The 23,226-nt window shown below is 38.1% G+C and overlaps 1 protein-coding gene and 1 long non-coding RNA gene across 5 annotated transcripts in view; one reads left to right on the top strand and one right to left on the bottom strand.

The window, feature by feature from the left end:
* Window positions 1-1,394: 1,394 nt before the first annotated feature.
* Window positions 1,395-4,171, bottom strand: LOC118501526. The gene is made up of 2 exons (XR_004904147.1): window positions 3,923-4,171; window positions 1,395-1,475 (listed from the first exon to the last, which is right to left on the bottom strand). It is a non-coding gene; the product is annotated as an uncharacterized LOC118501526 (long non-coding RNA).
* Window positions 4,172-5,977: 1,806 nt separating this feature from the next.
* The window catches only part of UBE4A (ubiquitination factor E4A), a 42,245-nt gene continuing 24,996 nt past the window's right edge, over window positions 5,978-23,226 (top strand). Inside the window, exons 1-5 of one of the 4 annotated variants that reach the window (XM_028517303.2) lie at window positions 5,978-6,108; window positions 12,280-12,440; window positions 20,784-20,957; window positions 21,789-21,901; window positions 22,859-23,011. In XM_028517303.2, the coding sequence (XP_028373104.1) occupies window positions 12,320-12,440; window positions 20,784-20,957; window positions 21,789-21,901; window positions 22,859-23,011 (561 nt within the window). In that variant the 5' untranslated portion in view covers window positions 5,978-6,108; window positions 12,280-12,319. Of the gene's footprint in view, window positions 6,109-12,279; window positions 12,441-16,241; window positions 16,329-16,350; window positions 16,476-20,783; window positions 20,958-21,770; window positions 21,902-22,858; window positions 23,012-23,226 lie in introns of those variants that run through there. The other 3 variants (XM_036028480.1, XM_036028482.1, XM_036028483.1) reach the window with 3 other exon arrangements.

The following is a 23,226-nucleotide window of genomic DNA, read 5'->3' as shown; positions in this document are numbered from 1 at the left end:
ATTCTACATGAGAGCTTTGCTGGATAGAGCAACCTCAGATGTAGGTCCTTGATTTTCATGACTTGGAATACGTCTTTCCAGCCCCTTCTTGCCTGCAAGGTCTCTTTTGAGAAATCAGCTGACAGTCTGATGGGAACTCCTTTGTAGGTAACTATCTCCTTTTCTCTTGCTGCTTCTAAGATTCTCTCCTTCATTTTTCATCTTGGCTAATGTAATTATGATGTGCCTTGGTGTGTTCTTCCTTGGGTCCAACTTCTTTGGGACTCTCTGAGCTTCCTGGACTTCCTAGAAGTCTATTTCCTTTGCCATATTGGGGGGAGTTTTCCTTCATTATTTGTTCAAATAAGTTTTCAATTTCTTGCTCTTTCTCTTCTCCTTCTGGAAGCCCTATAATTTGGATGCTGGAACATTTAAAAATGTCCTGGAGGTTCCTAAGCCTCTCCTCATTTTTTTGAATTCTTGTTTCTTTGTTCTTTTCTGGTTGGATATTTCTTTCTCCCTTTGGCTCACACCATTAATATGAGTCCCAGTTTCCTTCCCATCACTATTGGCTCCTTATACAGTTTCCTTTATTTCACTTAGCGTAGCCTTCATTTTTTTTTCATCTAATTTGCAACCAAATTCAACCAGTTCTGTGAGCTTCCTGATTACCAGTGTTTTGAACTGTGCATCTGATAAGTTGGCTATCTCTTCACTGCTTAGTTGTATTTTTTCTGGAGCTTTGATCTATTCTTTCATTTGGGCCATTTTTTTGTCTTGGCGCACCTACGTATAAGGGGCGGAGCCTTAGGTGTTCACCAGGGTGGGGCAACCCACATTGCTGCTTTGTGACACTGTATATGGGGAAGGGATGGAGAGGGAACAGTGGCACTTGCTCTGCTCTCTGCTGGATTTCAGTCACTTCCCCTGCTACACACAAGCAAAGTCGGCCCTTCTGGTGCTGATTCCTGGGTGGGTTGGCTTGTGTACATTCTAGGACCCTGTGAGTCTCTCCAAGAAACTCTCCTGTGAGGCTGGGAGTTTCTCTGACTGGCGCCTCAACCCCCACAGGTGTTTTTAATCAGAGGTTTGAGGCTTTATTTCCCCGTTCTGGGACCCCAGGTTGCAAGGTTGGTCTCGCTCCCCAGGTGTTCTCCCTGGTTTATCTTCTGCACATGAATGTGGGACTACCTGCTTCACCGGCTGCCACCACTCAGGTCCACCAGCTCCTGCCTTGCCGGCCGGCTGCAGCCTTGCCTGCCGCAGTCCTCCACCACTGATTTGCCGCAAGTCCTCTCTGCCCGGCTGCCCATTTCTGCCCCTCCTACCCACCTGGATGGCTGTTTCTTCTTTAACTCCTTGGTTGTCGGACTTGCATACACTTCAATTATCTGTCATTCTGCTTGTTTTTTGTCTTTAAATTGTTGTTGTCCTTCTTTTGGTTGTGCGAGGAGGCACCGTGTGTCTACCCATGCCCCCATCTTGGTTGGAAGTCCCTAAAGATAAAAAAGAGAATGTTAAAATCAGCAAGAGGAAAGGAGGCAGTTACCTACAAAGGAGTTCCTATAAGACTGTCAGCCGATTTCTCAAAAGAGACCTTACAGACAAGAAGGGGCTGCAAAGACGTATTCCAAGACACGAAAATCAAGGACCTACATCCGAGATTACTCTGATTTAGAATGGAAGGACAAATAAAGGGCTTCTCAGATAAGGTCAAGTTAAAGGAGTTCATCATCACCAAGCCCTTATTATATGAAATGTTAAAAGGACTTATCTAAGAAAACAGAAGATCAAATACTAGGAACAGTAAAATGATAAGAAACTCACAACTATCAACACTGAATGTATAAAAACTAATCAAATGACTAGAACAGGAACAGAATCACAGAAATGGAGATCACATGGAGGGTTGTCAGTGCAAAGTGGGAAGGGAAGAATGGTGCAGGAAAGGTATACGGAATAAGATGCAAAATTGGTAGGCATAAAATAGATAGAGAGAGGTTAAGAATGATATAGGAAACAGAGAAGTCAAAGAACTTATGTTTAACCCATGGACATGAACTAAGGGAGGGAATGCTGGAGGATTGGGGGGTGCAGGGCAAAGGGGGTTAAAGGGGAGAAATATTATGAAAACTGTAATAGCATAATCAATAAACTATATTCTAAAATATATTTAAAAAATAAAAAACAATGAAGAGATTAAGAAATACAAATTGGTAGTTACAGATTATTCACAGGGATATAAAGAACATCATAGGAAATATAGTCAGTAATATTGTAATAACTATAAATGATATCAATTGGGCACTAGATTTATCAGGGTGATCACTTTGTACATTATACAAATATCTAATCACACTTGTACACCTGAAACCAATATAATATTGTACATCAACTGAAATTGACACACAGAAATTATTTTTAAAATGTAGAACATGTCAAAAGACCAATACTGAAAAATGAGAATGGAATATTAAACACCCACCACTTAAAAAGGCAAAAAGTAGTTCTTCCATGAATTCCTCTAAAAATGGTAAAATGTTAAAAAAATTAGCATTTTAATGGTTTTGTATTATACATTTAAATCTTTAATCCACCTTTCATTAATTTTAGTGTAAAGGTCTAATATGTTGGCTAACTTTTAAACCAGTTTCCCACTTATTCCAGAACTATTTTTGAATAATCCATCTGTGCTCACTGATTTTAGTGTAAAATTGATTTTAGTGTAAATTGACTTTATTTTTCAATTACTGTTAACAGTCAATATTCTCTTATATTACTTTCAGGTGTATAACATACTGGTTAGACACTTTCGTAACACAGAGTGATCCCCTCGGTAACTCTAGTGTCCACCTGGCAACATACATAGTTATTACAATATCATTGACTGTTTTCTGCGCTGTATTTTACATCCCTGTGACTGTTTTAAATGCTATGTTACCACTCCACTCTTATCAGATTGTAAACTCCACAAAGAAAAAGACTTGTGTTTTTTCACTACTGTATCTTTAGGAACTAAAAAAAAAATGCTGGAACAAGATATGTCCAGCAAGATTACACAGCACAGTGTGTGTGTCAAAATACACACAACATGCCCTGGCTGGTGTGGCTCAGTGGATTGAGCACCACACTGCAAAGCAAAGGGTCACTGGTTCGATTCCCAGTCAGGGTACATGCCTAGGTTTTGGGTCAGGTCCTCAGTAAGGGGTGTGTGAGAAGCAACCACACATTGATGTTTCTCTCCCTCCCTTTATCCCTCCCTTCCCCTCCCTCTAAAGAGGAATAAATTAATTAAAAATCTTTTAAAAATATACACAACATATAATTTACCATTTTAACCATTTAATACTATACTAAGTATAGTATTCAGTGGCATTAAGTACTCTCACAATACTGGGCAACTACCACCACTATCCACTTCCAGAACTTTTTCATTATCCTAAATTCCTTACCCATTAAACAATAATTCCCTTCCCCCAGCCCCTGGTAACCTCTGTTCTACTTTTCCTACTCTATGATTTGTTTTTTCTAGGTACCACATGTAAGTGGAATCACACAATATTTGTTCTTTTTTGCCTGGCATCTTTCACTTAGTATAGTGTTTTTAAGGTTCATCCATGTCATAGCATATATCAGAATCTCAGGCTTTTAAAGGCCAAATAATAGTCAAATGTATGTATATACCACATTTTGTTTATCCACTCACTTGTTGGGGCATTTTAGATTGTTTCCACCTTTTGGCTATTATGAATAATGTTAGTGTGAACACTGGTGTACAAGCATATATTTGAGTCCCTGCTTTCAATTCTTTGTGTATATACCCAGAAGTGGAATTACTGTATCGCATGGTAATTCTATGTTTGACTTTTTAGGGAACTACCAAAGTTTTTGCAAAGTGCTACACTATTTTACATAACCATCATCAATGCACAAAGGTTCCTACCTCTCCACATCCTTACAAACACTTGTGTTCTATTTTTTATAATGTTTGGCTTTTCGTTGAGTTGTAGAAGTTCTATATGTATTCCAGATAGTAATCCTTTATCAGATATCGTAGTGTCCCTTATTGGCAGTTTTGCTTTTTGCAGTTTTAGTTACCCATGATCACCTGTGGTCCAAAATATTAAATGGAAACTTCCAAAAATAAACAATTCATAAGATTTAAACTGCATGCTGTTCTGAATAGCATAATAAAATCTCATACCATCCTCTTCCATCCAGCTTCCTTTTGCTCCACCCTGCCCAGATATGAATCATCCCTTTGTCCAGCGTATCCATGTTGTAAAAGTTCTCCACCATGAGCCACTTAGTAGCCATCTCAGGTATAAGATGGACTCTTGATATCACAGTGCTTGTGTTTAAGTAACATCATTTTACTTAATAGTGTCCCCAAAGCACAAGAATAGTGATGCTTGCAATTCAGATATGCCAAAGAGAAGCCATACAGTGCTTCCTTTAAGTGAAAAAGTGAGTACAGTACAAGATATGTTGAAAGACAACACATTAACATCATTTTAATTACAGCATATTATAATTGTTCTATTTTGTTATTAGTTATTGTTCATCTCTGTGCCTAATTTATAAATTAAGGACACTAGAATTACTGAGGGGATCACTCTATGTTACGAAAATGTCTAACCAGTATGTTATACATCTGAAAGTAATATAAGAGAATATTGACTGTTAACAGTAATTGAAAAATAAAGTCAATTTACACTAAAATCAATTTTACACTAAAATCAGTGAGCACAGATGGATTATTCAAGTGCATAGTTATGTATGTAGAGGAAAAAACATAGTATATATAGGGCTCGGTACTATCTACTGGGAGTCTTGCAATGAGTCCTGCTGTTGATAAGGGGGACCACTGTACATGATTTACAAATATTTTCTCTCATTCTTAGAATTATCTTTTTATTTGCACGATGTTTTTAACTCTTGAAAAATATTCATCTTCCTTTCCCTTTTGTGTACCTCAAAGTAACCTTGTAGGTTGTGTTATTATCTCCATTTTGCAGACAAGACAACTGAAATCCAATCGAACATAGCATGTTTTATAAGTGGACAAAGGCTCTGGCGGGGCAGTACAGTTGGTTAGAGCATCATCTCCTAACCCAAGGTTGTGGTTTCAGGTTCCATACCCAGTCAGGGCACATACAAGGAGAACCAATGAATGTGTGAATGGGTGGAGCAACAAGTCCATGTGTCTCTCCCTCTGTCTCTCTCTCTCCCCACCCCCGCCAAAAAAAAAATCAAGAAAAACAAATAAATGAACAAAGCAGAAAGAAACTCATACATACAGAAAACAAATTGATGGTTACCAAATAGGAGGAGGGTTGGGAGAGTCAGTGAAAAAGGGAACAGGATTAAGAAGCACAAATATGCAGTTATAAAATGTCACAGGAATGTAATGTACAGCATAGGGAATATGATCAATAATAGTGTAACAACTATGTATGATGTCATAGGGGTAATAACTTATCAGGATGATCATTTCATAAGGTACATAAATGTCTAATCGCTATGTTGCACACCTAAAACTAATATAGTGTATGTCAACTGAAATTGAAAAAGAACTTTAAAAAAATTTAAATGGCACATTTTACCATACTGCCTGGCAACCAATAAGAGCTCAAATCTTTTAGTTATTGTGATTCCTGTTATTGCTCTCATTGCTACTTCACAGCTAATAATAATTAGTGAAGAATAATAGAAACTGGTTCAAAAGGCATTATACGGTAGAAAAGTTAGAAAGCAGAAGCCCAGAAAAATTGTGGCAGTGCTAGGGACCACGAACTCATATATGTTGGCCGTACACTGCTTGCCAGGAACACACCTCACACTTCACTAAATTTCGAACACCCGGGACTGTGCCGGGACAGGATTCCAGGACCACTTCCAGCCACCTCCGCGCCGCCCCGTCCAGTCAGCTGGCGCCTGCGCTATGGGCGTGTGGGCGGGCCAGTTCCGCGCTTCGGGTGGCACACCCTGTTTCCGGCGCCCAGATGGGATTCCTCAAGGCCTGGCGCCTAATCATGATGTAAGCTCCGGTTGCCTGGCTGACTCGGAAGTGGGAACTCTGGCCAGTGAGAGTGCCGTGTGTCGTCGCTGCTGGCCCTTCAGGCTCTGGTAAGAAAGGAAATAGCTTGAGGGGAGGGGATCGTCGAGTCTGCAATGAGATTTTTCTCCCTTAGTCGAACGCCAGTTCAGGCCTCTGCATTCTTATCTCCTCCAAATTCCTTGTCCTGTGCTTTCCTGACCACTGACCCTCTCTTTCATGAACTTCGACCCTGTCTGATTTGGGAACTCCTGACGAACCCCAGCTCTGGCGTCTCTCCCACCCTGCCATTCCTCTCCTGGAAAAGGCCGGAATACTACTGGGCTCGCATTATCTGTGACTTCCTTTCTGTAGGACGTGCACCAGGTGGGTGGGTCTCCCTTCTTGCCGCCAAGCCCTTATGGAACCTGGAGGACTGAAAATATTAAGAGTGGGCAACAGATAGCCAGACGCCAGAGAAGATAACATTAAGATTAAGCAGGAGTCGTAGTACACAAATGAGTTGAAAACATATGGCAAGCTGCTGACATTTCTTAAGTGATCACTTCACCACTCAAAACTTAGCTGGCACTCTGCTTTATGCTAACTCAGCAATTAGGTTCAGAAGACGCTTATGTTTGATGGATCTTCTCTTTGGGATCAGTTTTTCACTCCCCGAGCAAGGATGTGTTTAGTCTCTCTGTCATGGACTGTTTTGGCCTCACATGGGAGCCCTCCTGAGATAAAATGGGACCCAGGAAAGAATACTGTCTGCTTTTTGACTGATTATATCCTAGCTTGCTGATGTGTTGAAATGATCTATTGACACATAGAAGAGCCTGAAAGGATTGTTAGGTGGAACATACAACAATGAAAACGTTTTTTAATTCCTTTTTTTGTTTGATATATGTATCACTCATCAGGACAGGACCCTTACAGATTATGATTTAATATGGCCTGATTTTGACAATCCCAGTTTTATAAAGTACTCCAAGTATTTGTTTAAAAGCAATACCAAGCCTGATGTTGAAACATTGTATACTCTCCTGTTTAAGACTAATAATGTCCCTTAGGGTATTAACAATACTGTTTTTAAACAAAAGATTGAATTAGGAGATTGTGAGAGTATTTTGTAGGGTGGAGGTAGACAGCTATTAGAGATGAAGACCCTTGCAGTGAGTTATCAAAGTGAAACATGTTTAAGGACAACATTAAAGAAGAATCAAATCCAAAAGCTCTAAAGATTAATGATTGTACTATCCCAAAGGCTAACAATAGGATAGTTCTATATCTTTGTATGGCAATTGAAAACTATACAAAACTATAAATTACCAGTGATGTTGAATTTAAAACAAAATATCAAGGTCCCATTTTATCCAGACTTTCAGAGTGGGTGTCTGTGTACTCATTTTGCATTTGTGAGGCCATTGAACATATCTAGACTGGCATCTCCACAAAGGTTCTTATCAAGTAATTAATCTTCCCTTTTCCTGTAAAACTTTGTAAGTAGTTATATGATGTTAGCCCTTTCTCCATGAAAATAGTTTTTGCACAGTTTTGAAGTAAATGAGATTTACTTCATGAAAAAATGAAAAAAAATTAGATTAGTGAGTTAGGCAAAAGCCTTTTTGTTTTTCAAAAAGACACACAGCAGAGATAACAACAGATTTGTTTCCATTCTCTATTCTATACATTCTGAGATACCATAGAGACATGTGTCTGGCTTGACCTTCCAATTGCAATCCAAGACAAATAGTAAAACCTTTACCTTGAAGTAGGTTCATGGTGCTGCAATTACGAGGTCAGGCGTAATTACATATAAGACTGAATCATTCAATAAATATTTACTTATGATTTTGTGATTATGATATACAATGCCAGACAGGAGAAAAAGTAGTCAGATATGAACCTGTATTCCAGTTGCTCACATTCTAGCACAGTAGATGTGCATCAGGAATACAATGTAGAAAGTTATAAATCCTATTAAAAATATAGATAAATGTAGTGGGAAGCTAGCTCTATATGAGCCAGTATAGTATTCAAAAAAGGACATGTAATGCCATTTATCCTTCCTCTCTCTTGATATTCTTAAGAGCCTGTTTGTCATATGTTCTATATTGCTTTCATGGTTGACCCTTGAACAACACGGGTTTGAACTGTGCTGGTCCACTTAAATGCAGATTTTTTTCAATAAATATGTCCAGTACTGTAAATGTATTTTCTTTCCTACTATTTTTTTAATATTCTCTAGCTTTATTATAAGAATACAGTATATAGTACAAAACACATACAAAATACATGTTAATTGACTATTATGTCCTTTGTATGGATTCTGGCCAACAGTAAACTATTAGTTAAGTTTTGCCAGAGTCAAGTTATAAGTGAGTTTTCCACTGCATGGAGGATTGGTGCCCCAACCCCATGTTCTTCAAGGGTCAACTATATTTCTTTCTGTGTGGATGGTACTAGTGATGTATCTCCTTTGTACTAAACTGAACTCTTTTCAGTTATATTTTTAAAAACCAGTTCAAACTTGCTTACACAGTATAGGGGAATCTATTGGCTTTTATAACTGAAAAAACTCTCTATCCCTCATATCTGTTTTCCTATATGTTGGCTTAGTTTTAGGCTAGGCCATTTCTAGATAGTGGAAAGATGGCAACTCCATGTGTATGTCTTAACCAGCCTAACAACTTAAGCAGGAAAAAAGAGAACTCTGTTCTGTACATTCCGACAGAGGCCTGAAGCGAATGTTTATTGAATCTCGTAGGCCTTGCTAGGGTCTTGTGCCCACTCTTGAATCAGTCACTTTGGCCAGAGAATGCTGTATTCTTTTTGGTCAGGCCAGATTCATATGCCCATTCCTGAAGCTAGTGGGTGAGGTCATCTTCTTTTATTATTTTTTATTTTTTTATTGTTGTTCAATTACAGTTGTCCCAATTTTTCCCCTGTTGCTCTTCCCTGCCCTGCTACCACCCCACCCACCCCACTCTCTCACTCCCCATCCTGTTGTCCATTACCATGGTCCTTTATGCATGTTCTTTGACTAGACCCCTTCTTTCCCTCTGTTCCCCTTTCTCCCCACTCCCCTCTGATCATTGTCAGTTTGTTCCTTATTTCCATGTCTCTAGTTCTATTTTGCTCATTTGTTTTGTTCATTAGGTTCCACTTACAAGTGAGATCATACGGTATTTGTCTTTCACCACCTGGCTTATTTCACTTAACATAATGCTCTCCAGATCTATCCATGCTGTCACAAAGGATAGGAGTTCCTTCTTTCTTTCTGCTGCATAGTATTCCATCATGTAAATGTACCATAGTTTTTTGATCCACTCATTTACTGATTGGCACTTAGGCTGTTTCTAGCACTTGGCTATTATAAATAATGCTGCTATGAACATTGGGCTGCATAGATTCTTTTCAATTTCAGGATTCTTAGGGTATAATCACAGCTCTAGGATCACTAGATCAAAAGGGGATCATCCCCTTTTAAATATGTGGACTGAGAATGGGATGGATCCCCAAGAGAATAATGTGGGTGTTGTGTTGAAAAATGAGGATGGTGTTTTAGAGACAGAAAGTAACAAGAGCTCACTATACTTTTTGCATTCCTCTGGACATCAGAGTACTTTAGGATAGAAGCAGGGTGGTAGTCAGGTAACAATGAGACAGTTCTTGTCCTCTACATAAATTAGGGTTAATAATTAAGTTTATGCAGTGATTGAGGTAAAAGGCCTCTACAAGATTGTTGTTAATTTTAACACTAAATATGCAATTTCTTTGCATTATTAAACTCAACTAAATTACATATAACAAAAAATAAAGTATAGCAACATCTAACAGCTAGCATCATGCTGGAAGGAGACTAGACTATCTGCCTAAGTCATTACGGCTAATTAGCCTTTAGCTCTTATTCAGAAAACATGACAGAGGAACATGAAACAACTGGTAGGGATGCCTCAGAATTGTCAAGAAGTTTTTTTTTTTTTTTTAAGATTCTATTTATTTATTTTTAGAGAGAGGTGAATGGAAGGAGAAAGAGAGGAAGAGAAATATCAGTATGTGGTTGCTTCTCTCGCACCCCTTACTAGGTGCCTGGCCTGTAACCCAGGCATGTGCCCTGACAGGAAATCAAACCTGGGACACATTCACAGGCCAGCACTCAATCCACTGAGCCACACCAGCTGGGGCAGAATTGTCAAGAAGTTTTATAGTCTCTCTCCAAAACATAATGGTAACTTTTGTGATTTGCATTAGTTTATGTTAATATGATTCAGTAAGGAGTCTTATCTTAATAAATTAAAGGTAGACCAAATGTTCTTTTATCTCCTTTCCTTATACTCCTATCCTCACCTCTGCTAAGGCCTCTGTTCTTACAGCAGTTCAACATCCTTGTAAGCAGAATATTCATACCCTTTCTTTCTTCACATGCTTTTCAGGGTTGTATTTCTATGCTGTGGCCTTAAAATTTCAGAAATGGGAGAAAGACTTTGAGGGAGTTCTATGTCCCCTTTGCGCTTGAATGAGGACATGTAATCAAAAGAGTGCAAATACAGGTTCAGTCAGCTCCACTAAATACCTTTGAGGTATATATCTATTTCATATTACACATTAGGAATTTGTGTTTTTTCAGTATTGTAAGAAATCAGATAAATAATGGAAGTTAAATATACAAGTAATCAAAGGTCATTTAGGTTTTTTTTAAGATTTTATTTATTTATTTTTTAGAGAGAGAGGAAGGAAGGGAGAAAGACAGGGAGAGAAACATCAGTGTAAAAGAGAAACATAGATTGGTTGCCTCTCGCACACCCTCAACTGTGAACCTGGCCCACAACCCAGGTATGCACCATGGCTGGGAATTGAACCAGTGACCTTTCACTTTGGATGTCGGTACTCAATCTACTGAGCCACACAAGCCAGGGCAGATCATTTAGTTTTTAGTGGAAGAAATACCAATAGTTGTAAGCCTAGGAGTAGAGCTAGATTTTATTTTTATGTATATATCCCTCCAGAAAGTATACAGCCATATTATATGGAAAATAGAGACATTTATTGAAGAAATACAAGAAACAAGAAACATTGTACATAGGATAATGATGCCTCAGTCCCCTTCAAAGTAGGCACCTTGGGATCTCACACAGTTCTCCAAATTGCCATCAGCTACCCGGTCGTATTTTCCTGAATCTCATCAACAGTCTGAAACCTCTTCCCTTTCAAAGGTGATTTTAGTTTTGGAAAAAGCCAGAAGTTGCAAGGCACCAAATCTGGGCTGTTGGAGGGGCTGAGTCACCTGGATGATTTGATGTTTCACCAAAAAACTCTGCATGAGATGTGATGCATGAGCGGGCAAGTTGTCCTGAAGAAGCTGCCAGTCACCAATTGCCCATAGCTATAGCCTCCTGAATCATCTGAATAGTTTCTGCAGAGGAATGTTCAAGCTTAATGCAAAATTTGATGCAGATTCATTGCTCTACTCACTCAGTCATTTTGAATACAATGGCCACACAGTACACACGCTCACTTCAGGGAGTCTGCCACCCCCACTGACTAGTATAGTGAAGTTGTCAATTGTTCACGCATGTGCATTCCAGTTCACTCTCCTTGGCTACCAGGTTACATCAATATGTGCAAACCATTCTTGTTCACATTAACAATGGCTGGACTTTTTCCAGACAGACTGTTTGGTGGGGAGGGAGTCTCCCACAACGTGCTGCTAATCTGGTTTCTGTCCTGATTTGTCAATCCATGTCTGAGATACAGGCTTACATTTAGTTTATATGTAGCTGAGGAATTGCTAGCTCCAAAAATAGTCATGGAAGCCTGAGAAAGTGCCACCTTGTGCTCAGGGTAAATGAGAACTAGTTGGCCAGCCTACAAATTTATGGGAAATCTGTAGCTTACTATATTAGTTTTAAGTGTCACATTGTTACAATTAGTAGGTAGTTCCCTCTTTTTTCTTCCTACTTAACCTATCTTTTAAAGGTATAACAAATAGAAACATGTCAACAGATAAATTAATTCCAGCTGAACACTTTGTAAGCATTTTTGTCTTAGCCAACCCCAAAGCAGGCCAACTCGTCCAGTTGGTAGATTTGTAACCATTTTGCTAGAACGTCTTAAATCTTGGAATAGGAATGTTTAAAGTCTTACCAAAGCCTTTAAAAACATGATATATTTGAGAAATGGAAAAAGAAATAACTATGGGTATAGTACAACTGTTGTGTTATCTGACCTTCTGTGTCTAATACCTGTCCTTTCTATAGCCCTTTCCCCAGGTCTGGATGGAGAACACTTGAAAGTGAAATGACAGACCAGGAGAATAACAACAACATCTCAAGTAACCCCTTTGCTGCTCTTTTTGGCTCCCTCGCTGATGCCAAGCATTTTGCAGCAATCCAAAAGGAGCAGCTGAAGCAGCAATCTGGTATGTGGAGGAGCCAATAGCAACAGATGAGATGACCTAGAATGGGTCTTCCCAAATTAAATATTCTTTAAGTCCTTAATTACAATTGGAATTTAAGTTTGAAGCAGAACTTCTTTTTGCTTAGGGCAGAAGTGGGAGTGGGTGGTTGTTCACTTTTGTCGTTTGTTTTGTTTTGAAGTCTTTTCCTCTCTGTCCTCACCCTCCCCCTACATAAAAAGAGACCAGATAACAGATGGTTCTGTAGTAACAGGGTTGTGACCTCAGACTCAAGCTGGTTTATTTTTTAAATTACCTAGTAAAAGATATTTAAATAAATCTTTTAACATAGGAAACTGAAGTTGTAGGCAGAAGTATGGAAAGCAAGTCACATGCAATTATAGAAAACAGATGCATATAAGGAAAAATTATAATAGTTTTTTGGCCTGTTGACAAATAAATTAGATTTGTTCTCAAGCCCAGTACTACAGAGTCAATCTCAAGTGAAATGCTTCTTCTACTCCATGGAGTGGCCACTGTCATAGCTTACTGCTATTACAACAGACTTCCAAGAAAATAGGATCCCTAGCCTTAATATGAAAAAAAAACTCACAATAATATCTCACTGATCAGAAAAATGGTTTTCCTCATCTGGGACCAAAATTAAGATCAAGCCTAGCTTCCTGTTGTGAGAAGACGTATAGACTAGAAGAATTAGCATGATGTTTCTCAAACTTACTGGTCTTCAGAGGATATTTACAGTCCTTCAAGCCAGAAATTGTTCCCCTTTTATTACCTGCAAAAAGAATAATAGTATTTTTCTTTTTAGGAAAGGAGAAATGTTTTTATTTTCCCTTTATTTAGTTTCTTTCAAAAGTGTTCAGATATGTAGCTGAGTTGCGACCTTGCTCTTTGTTTAGGATTGAATATGAAGGAGGTAAGAGCAAGACAGATGAGTTGTAGATAGGGTGATAGTTGAAGCAAGGGAGAAATAAATATAATGCTGACTTTCTGGGGGTGGATTTGTAACCACATGCTTCCAGAGAGACCAGGAGAGAAACAACAAGCAGTGTGCCTTTCTTTTTTAAGATTTTATTTATTTATTTTTAGAGGAGAAAGAAAGAGAGGAGAGGAACATTGATTGGTTGCCTCTTGCATACCCCCAACCAGGGACCTGGCCTATAATCCAGGCCTGTGCTGGTGACCCTTCAGTTTGCTGGACAATGCCCAACCCACTGTGCCACACCAGTAAGGGCAGCAGTTCATCTTAACACTGACTTTTAATGTGACAGAAAGAGGCAGGTCTGGGTCTGAGTCTCTGAAACTTCTCCCAGATTTCTAGAATACTGTCTCAGAAAGAGAAATCTTGGATTAGGAAATTGTAGGTGAGAAAGGAGAATGAAGAATAAGAAAAATAAGGAAATGAGAAAATGAAATTTATGAGTACGTGGTTGAGGGAAATTTTGCTAAGTAGGTTCTTAGCTCCTATCCTCTTGGAGTTCACAGAACTTAATGGTATATGAGTAGAGGGACAGAACACCTTTCTTTCTGACTGCAAATGGACATAAGGCTGGCTAGAGTTTGAAGCATTGTAAGCACTAGGCAGTGGGGACAAATCAGGTACATGCCCTTCTGTTACTATTTTGGCATCTCATCATCTTAGTTTGTTTACACTGAGTTTATCATGCCACCACATCTAACCCCTTTTCTTTTCCACCAGCAGTTAGTATGCTGCCAAAACTTTGGGCTTTATATATTGAGCTTCCCTTTTACTAAATTCACCACACTGAAGCAACTCTTCTGAGAGTTTTGCCTGGACTTTCCAAATAACGAAAAGCATTTTGCCTGTAACAAAAAGCATATACAGACCTATGTGTGGCTTTTAGTGACAATACTATTTTTATACTCATTCACCACAAGTTCATTGCTGAGAGACAGTCTTTTAAATTGCTTTATAAAAAAGTAAAAGGATTTAATTAATAAGAAAACAGTAACAAATTACAAAGAAAAAAGTATGCACAAGCAATTTATATATAATCAAATTATTTTAAAAGTCAGTCTCACTAAGTAGGAATGCTCATTATAGATAGTATTTCTTTTTACCTATGATATTTGTGAAGATTTAAACGGGCGTTTTCTCATATATTGTTGGTAAGCATGTAAATTAGAGCACTACCTCATTTTTTGGACTATAAGATGTACTCTCCCCCCACCAATTTGGGAGTAGTAATGGTTGTTAATGCTGCTGTTGAGTTCTGTTTACATTTACATTGGTGAAATATTATGTTATTTATGTTATTAAATATTTTACCACATTTTTTGCTTCAAAAAATTTTTTTCTGTTTTCCTCTAAAACCTAGGTACATCTTAATGGTCTGAAAAATACAGTATATCTGAGATAATTTGGTAGTATATGTTAACTTTTAAATGTTCCAGTTTTAAACCTAGCAATTCTACTTCTACAAATTTAGCCTACAGAAATACTCATACAAGTGCACAAAAAGAGTAAGTTATAGTCTCTGTGGTGCTGCTTGAAAGCATGAAAAATCGGTAACAACCAAAATGTGTATCAGCTGAGAAGTAGCTACATAAATCACAGTGCATACATACAATGCAATACACTGCAGCTGTTGAAAAGAATGAGGGAGGCCTATAAATGACTTAACAGAGAAAGGTGTTGGTACTGATTATGATTAAAAAGCAAACTGAGAAGAAGTATGTGCAGTATGATCCCATTTTTTACAAAAACTAAAAATCATAGAAATAAACATTATCACCAGAATAGGAAAAAAATATGTAAAACTTTGCTAAGTTAAGGGGTTGTCCATAGGAAACTAGTTTATTATAGGAGACTATTTATATTATATTTTCCTATACAGTTTGGAATCATTAAAACAAATGTGCTCTGGCTGTTCTACTTCCTCCCCATTTCTCCGGGAGCTTCATCTCACTTCCCCAGTAACCTGGCTGGGAAGGGTTCTCAGACACCCAGACCCCACCATAAAGGTGTTTCCTGGTCCACAGGAGCAGGTGTTGGCACCAGGAGCATCCCTCCAGACCAACTGTGCAGTGGACAATGACCCTATAAATCAACAGATCCCAGATAAGAGTGACCACAGCTTGGTGGCCGGCTTCAACAACATTAGGAATCTCTCCACTGTCCTGAAGGATACTTATTTCTGAGAACATGCCGTGTGTTTTGCTACTAAAAATGGAATCAAGGTTACAATGGAAAATGCAAAGTGTGTGCAAGCAAATGCTTTTATTCAGTCTGGAATATTTTAAGAGTTTAAAGTTCAAGAAGAGCCTGTCCCTTTTTAATTAATTTGACTGTCCTTTTAGACTGCTTATCTATTCTCGTTCAAGTCCTAAGCCAGGGATTTTTAACTGCACTTTGAATATGTTACCAAGGTTATGGTTACCCCTGATGCAATTTCTGGAAGGAGTGGTGATATCTGTAAAAGCAATACTCAAGAGCCTGAGGAAACTCTGGATTTTGATTTCTGCAGCACTAATGTTATTAATAAAATTATTCTGCAGTCAGAAGGGTGTTCCATGAAGCATTTTCTGAATAGGATGTGACTAGTGAGGTCCTACAGATCACCATCTCCTGACAAGTCTTATTTCAGGTGATCTTCTTTTGGGAATGCAGGAAGCTCCCATGTTGACTATCCCAAAAATTCTAATTTAATGAAATCATTTAATTGTAATCAGACTCAGGTCAACAGATACAAGATTTCTTTACTGAAACCCTCTGCAAAGGCATTAGTCCTGTCTTGCAAGGTGTCTATTTGGATAGATAGCTGAGGATTCCTCTCATTACAGTGTATGATTAGAAATGAAGATGGACAAATATGTTTTGTGGAATATTACTGCTGCCCTGATGAAGAGGTTCCTGAATCTGAATCTGAAGTATGACAGTACAGTGTGACATTTATATATACATTCATGATAGGTCATGTTCACATTCTTCATGATTTTATATTGGATTTTCTAAAGGGAAGAAGCATGGATGAGATAGGAGCAAGATCCTTGTTCCCTAAAGTTACTATGTATTTTGTAAGTAAATGTTTTTATATAGTCACAGATTACCCAATCCTGGACTATCCTGTGATTGTCTTTTGAATTCATGGGAATTATTATGAGCCAAGATGAGTAAATTACATATTTTATTCCATTTAAGTAGGACATTTCAAAAGCCTGAAAATTTAAAGTTTGATGGGGCCATATATGAAATATTCATTTGTTTATTTACTATTAGAAAAGGCAAAGGTGTATAGGCATTGCTAAGTAGTGTGAATTCTGGAGAATATGTCTTAAAACAGTGATTCTCGAAGTGTTATGTCCATACCAACACCATCACCAACCCCTAGAAACTTGTCAGAAACCCTGCAAGTGGGCCAGCAACCTACAGTTTAAAAAGTACCCCCCTTATCCCTAGAAATTCTGATATATGCTGAAGTTTGGAACCACAGTGTTCAAGGATATTTTTTAAAAACTAGCATTTAATTTCATTGAAGTGATTGCTTTTCTGTGTGATTTCTTCACAAACCTTCTGAAGCTTAGACATCAGCATACAAATCGGAATAATTATAAGATTTATTTATAAAGTATTCATTTTGAAGAAATCCATGAACAAGTTATAAAACAGTCTTCAGAGTTATAGATTTTCTTCTTGTTCTCAAAGCTTTTCAATGTAGTGAGTACTGAAGTAAGTGCTTATTAGATACTTTCTATTTCCCTGTAAGAGTTTCTTAACCAAACTAAGGTGTAGAAAGCCAGTTATTAAGTGATTTTCCATTTCTTGGGTAATTTGCAATAGGATAATTTTGTGGCATATATTTAATAACATGTAATGCTAAAAAATGAAATAAAAGTAAATAAAACATTTGTTCTCTTAAAATCAGGAAGAGGCCATATATTTAAAATAATTAAAGGCATATTGATCTACTGGGTAAATTTTTTATTCTTAGGTAATTTTTAAGATTCTTAGGGAAAGTCATGTTGCTAATTTTGGCAATGTGCAGTATAATTAATTATGAGTAGAAAGAATAAAACTGGTTTTTTGTCCTTTGATTTGTAAAAAGTGGTAGGACATTTAGCCAGAGACTTCAGAGTCCTGTACTCAAGATATTGCCTAATACAACTCAATAGGAAAACAAAAAACAGACTTCTGACCAAGATGGAGGCATAGGTAGACACACTGTGCCTCCTCGCACAGCCAAAAGAAGGACAATAATGATTTAAAAACAAAAAACAACCAGAACTGACAGAAAACTGTATGAAAGCCTGACAACCAAGGAGTTAAAGAAGACACATTCATCCAGACTGGTGTGGGGGGCGGCAGAGACAGACAGTTGGGCGGAGAGGACTTGCAGCAAGGCAGTGGCCGGTGGAGCTGGTGGTCCCACATTTAAGCACAGATAAACCAGAGGAACGGCTGGGGAGCAAGGTAGACTGCACAGCCTAGGGCTCCATTGCGGGGAAATAAAGCCTCAAACCTCTGGTTGAAAACACCTGTGGGGGTTAAGGCACCAGTGGGAGAAACTCAGCCTCACAGGAGAGATCATTGTAAAGACCCAGAGGGTCCTAGAACATGCATAAGCCAGCCCACCAGGGAATCAGCACCAGAAGGACCCATTTCCCTTGTGGGTAGCAGGAGAAGTGACTGAAATCTGGTGGAGAGCAGAGCAAGCAACATTGTTCCCTCTTGGACCCCTTCCCCACAAACAGCAACACAATGCAGTGACATGGGTTGCCCCACCCCTGTGAATACCTAAGGCTCTGCCCTGTTACTATATAACAGGTGAGCTGAGACAAAAAAAAAAAAATGGCCCAAATGAAAGAATAGATCAAAGCTCCAGAAAAAAATACAACTAAGCAGTGAACAGATAGCCAACCTATCAGATGCACAGTTCAAAACACTGGTAATCAGGATGCTCACAGGATTGGTTGAATTTGGTCACAAATTAGATGGAAAAATGAATGCTATACTAAGTGAAATAAAGGAAACTGTAAGGGAACCAATAGTGATGGGAAGGAAACTGGGACTCAAATCAATGGTGTGGACCAGAAGGAAGAAACATCCAACCAGAAAAGAATGAAGAAACAATTCAAAAAAACAAGGAGAGGCTTAGGAATCTCCAGGACATTTTTAAACGTTCCAACATCCAAATTATAGGGGTGCCAAAAGGAGAAGAGGAAGACCAAGAAATTGAAAACTTACTTGAACAAATAATGAAGGAGAACTTACCAAATCTGGCAAAAGAAATAGTCTTCCAGGAAGTCCAGGAAGCTCAGAGTCCTAAAGAAGTTGGACCCAAGGAAGAACACACCAAGGCACATCATAATTACATTACCCAAGATTAAAATGGAGGAGAGAATCTTAGAAGCAGCAAGAGAAAAGGAGACAGTTACCTACAAAGGAGTTCCCCTAAGGCTGTCAGCTGATTTCTCAAAAGAGACCTTACAGACAAGAAGGGGCTGCAAAGAAGTATTCCAAGTCATGAAAATTAAGGACCTACATCCGAGATTGCTCTATCCAGCAAAGCTCTCATTTAGAATGGAAGGGCAGATAAAGTCCTTCTCAGATAAGGTCAAGTTAAAGGAGTTCATCATCACCAAGCCCTTATTATATGAAATGTTAAAGGGATTTATCTAAGAAAAAGAAGGTAAAAAATATGAACAGTAAAATGACAGCAAACTCACAGTTATTAACAACCACACCTAAAACAAAAACAAAAGCAAACAACTAGAACAAGCACAGAATCACAGAAATGGAGATCACATGGAGGGCTATCAACAGGGGAGGGAGGGTGAGAGGGGGGAAATATACAAAGAATAAGAAGCATAGATGGTAGGTAGGAAATAGGGGGAGGGTAAGAATAGTATGGGAAATGTAGAAGCCAAAGAACTTAGAAGTGTGACACATGGACATGAACTCAAGGGGGGGAATGTGTGGGGGAGGGGGTGTTCAGGACGCAGAGGGGAATAAAGGGGTGAATGGGACAATTGTAATAGCATAATTAATAAAATATATTTAAAAAATAAAAATTAAAAAGTAGTCAGAGGATCTGAATAGTGCAGATGACCAGTAGATACATGAAAAAGACCATTGGTGTAACTATCATTGAAACTGCAAATTAAAACCACAGTGTGATATCACCTCATATCTGCTAGAATAGCTATTATCAAAAAGACAAGAAATAACAAATGTTGGTGAATAGCGTGAAGAAAAGGGAACTCTTTTGCACTGTTGGTGCAAAATAGTTGGTGGAAATGCAGATTGATGCAGCCACTACAGAAACAGTGTGAAGATACCTCAAAAAATTAAAAATAGAACTGTCATATGACCCAGCAATTCCTCTTCTGGGTATTTATCCAAAGAAAACAAAAACACTAACTCGAAAAGATACATGCACCCTCATGTTCATTGTGGTATTATTTTCAGACACCAAGATGTGGAAACAACCTAAGGGCCTTTCACAGAAGTACAAATAAAGAAAATGTGATCTATACATACAATGGAATACTATTCAGCCATAAAAAAGAAAATCTTACCATGTGTGACAACATGGATGGACCTTGAGGGTATTATGTTAAGTGAAATAAATCAGATAGACAGATAATGTATGATCTCACTTATATGTGAAATGTTTAAAAGTCCTGGCCAGGTAACTTAGTTGATTAGAGCATTGTCCTAATATGCCAATGTTGTATGTTCAATCCCTGGTTGGGACACATACAAGAAGTAACCAATGAATGCATAAATAATTGGAACAACAAATCAATGTATCTTTTTCTCTCTCTCCCCCTTCCTTTCCTCCTCTCCACCCCCCTTCCTCTCTTTAAAATCAATAAATAAAAATATTTTAGAAGGGAAAAAGAGCTCATAGGTACAGAGAACAGGTGGGGGCTGGGGGTGAGCATAATGGCTGAAAGGGGATCAAAAGGTAAGGACTTTTCAATTACAAAATAAGTCCATGGGGATGTAATTGTATAGCACTTTGACTGTAGTTAATAATATGGTATTCCATATTTGAAAGTTGCTAATAGAGTAGATCTTAAAAGTCTTATCAGAGGAAAAAATTTTGCAGCTATGTATGATGAATGTTAACTAGATTTAGTTTGGTGATCATTTCGCAATATATACAGATATTGAATCTTATGTTACACACCTGAAAGTAAATAATGTTATATATCAATTTTTTTAATATTGCCTGACTTGAGATGTTCACTAATTAGCTGATTAACTTGTTTCACATGCAAAATTATCCTCCTCTTGGTTACATTTATTATTTTTGGTAATATGCATGGTGCTCTTAAAAAAGAGGAGTATAACTGTTAATGGCTTACATTTTTTGACAGATGAACTCCCAGCTAGCCCGGATGACTCAGATAATAGTGTATCAGAGAGCCTGGATGAATTTGATTACTCTGTGGCCGAGATTAGCCACTCATTCCGTTCACAGCAGGAAATATGTGAGCAACTCAACATCAATCACATGATCCAAAGGATCTTCCTCATTACTCTGGACAATAGTGAGTTACAGACTTTCAGCCAGTCTATTCATTACACTGCCCTTCCTCCCTTGGCTAGGGACTTGCTCTTAGAAATCTGTTGTATCTAATAGTTAAACAAACCCACTGTAGTCCCTGGAACACAAGGCTTATATTTCAGTGAAGCTTTGATATAACCTAAAATCAGTACTTAGACACAGATGGAACTTTCATTCCCACTTTGATACTGACTGGGCTATATAGCTGTTTGCCTTTACTACCTTAAAGAGGCAATGGGAATGAGCCCATTTTCTTCTCAGGAGTGACCTAAACATTTAGGTTGAAACCCCAGGATGTATGAGATGATGTTTTCCCTCTGTGCCTTATCTGTTGTTAAACCCATAGTTAGTACTAATGTCTGAGATTTACTCTTTTTGTTCAAAAATTTTTAAGATGTTTTTTATTTATTTATTTTTAGAGAGGGGAAGGGAGGGAGAAACATCAGTGTGTGCTTGCCTCTGGTGCACCCCCTACTGGGGACCTAGCCCACAACCCAGACATATACCCTAGACTGGAAATTGAATCAGCGACCCTTTGGCTCTCAGGCTGGCATGGCACTCAGTCCACTGAGCCATGCCAGCCAGGGCTGGGATTTACTCTTTAAATATCATGATGTTAGGTTTATAATAAGCCCATGCTCTTTAACTAGGTGGGACAGCAGGGTTGAAATCTTTAGATACTGCTTTATAAGTCAAGATCATTCTGATATTATCTGAGTCAAACTTGGAGTTCAAGAGAAGTGCTGTCAAAATCAGTTGTCTGTATAAAACAGAAGCATTATCCTTAACCTACCAGATTAAAACCATTTCCCAGGTGACCCAAGCTTGAAAAGTGGGAATGGTATCCCCAGCCGCTGTGTATATTTGGAAGAAATGGCAATAGACCTTGAAGATCAAGACTGGCTCGATATGAACAATGTTGAACAGGTAACATTCATATATTTCTTACGTGTGCCTTCAACAAAAATTAGCCATGCAGTTGAACTCTGCTAATCTTTCTCCAGCCATTACTTTGCTTACCTCCATCTCTTCCATTGTTTGTTGTGGTCATCTTTTGGAATTTTATCAACCATGGTCATCTGTCCAAATCTACCTATTAAGGCCAATTAAAATGTCATCTTATTTCTTTCTTCTTTATATCTTTTCCAAAATCAAAACAGGCATTTTACCTTATAGGTACCTAAGTAACATTAAAAGAATAAAAGTTTGGTAGGGAAGACACTTGACAATTTGTAGTTTAACTTTGTGTGTTTAAATTACCTTTATAATACCAGAGGCATGGAAACAAGGAACAGACTGACAAGGAACAGAGGGGATAGGGGAGTGGGACAAGGGTGGAAAGAAGGGGAAGGGACTAGTCAAGGAACATGTATAAATGACCCATGGACATGGACAACAGGGTGGGTATTGATGGGGGTAGGGAGTTGCTGAGTGGAAGAGAGCAAAGGGGGACAACTGTAATAGGACAACAATAAAATAATTTAAAAATGTCCAAAGACAAAAAAAAGAAATAACCACAAAAACATAAATTACCTTTATAATAAAGTCTGAGTGAGATCAGCAATACTATCACACAGAATAGTAGATTTCATATAACTTTAATTGGTGATTCTCTACACCCTTCAGCAAATAATTGTTTTCGTGCCTATTCTGTGCTAGGGACTATACACTTGAGCTTCATTTAGGATAACTTTAAATATATACAATTATGTTGTATATATAATATTTCCTAAAGTAATTAGACACTAGGTCCTATTTTCCCTATTTAACTCTATATCCTGTGACTCTTGGCAATAACCTGTGTCAGAATTACTCTTTACATCTTGATGGTCTAGGGTTAACTTTGCAATGGTTTAGTGTTTTTGTTTTTGTTTTTCTTAATAGGCTGTCTTTGCTCGCTTATTACTTCAAGATCCAGGCAACCACTTGATTAACATGACTTCTTCTACAACATTAAATCTATCTGCTGATAGAGATGCAGGGGAGAGGCACATTTTTTGTTATCTTTATTCCTGCTTCCAAAGAGCCAAGGAAGAGGTAATAATAATAATTCCCACTAAGTACTGTATTTTCTTTATGGGTATGACTTGAACATGTAAGCCAGAGAGTTAGATCAGTGTATTTTATATCAGTTTATATACATCATAGTACATCTGTAACTAAATATTAGCCCCTATTAGTTGGCCTTTTAAAATTTTAGTCTTTTTTTTTTGTGGCTTGGGATCCACTCCTTTCTCTAGTGAACCAGAGCT

Source organism: Phyllostomus discolor, chromosome 6, assembly GCF_004126475.2.
Source record: "Phyllostomus discolor isolate MPI-MPIP mPhyDis1 chromosome 6, mPhyDis1.pri.v3, whole genome shotgun sequence".
Lineage (NCBI taxonomy): Eukaryota > Metazoa > Chordata > Mammalia > Chiroptera > Phyllostomidae > Phyllostomus > Phyllostomus discolor.
This window is presented reverse-complemented; position numbering and strand designations above follow the sequence as displayed.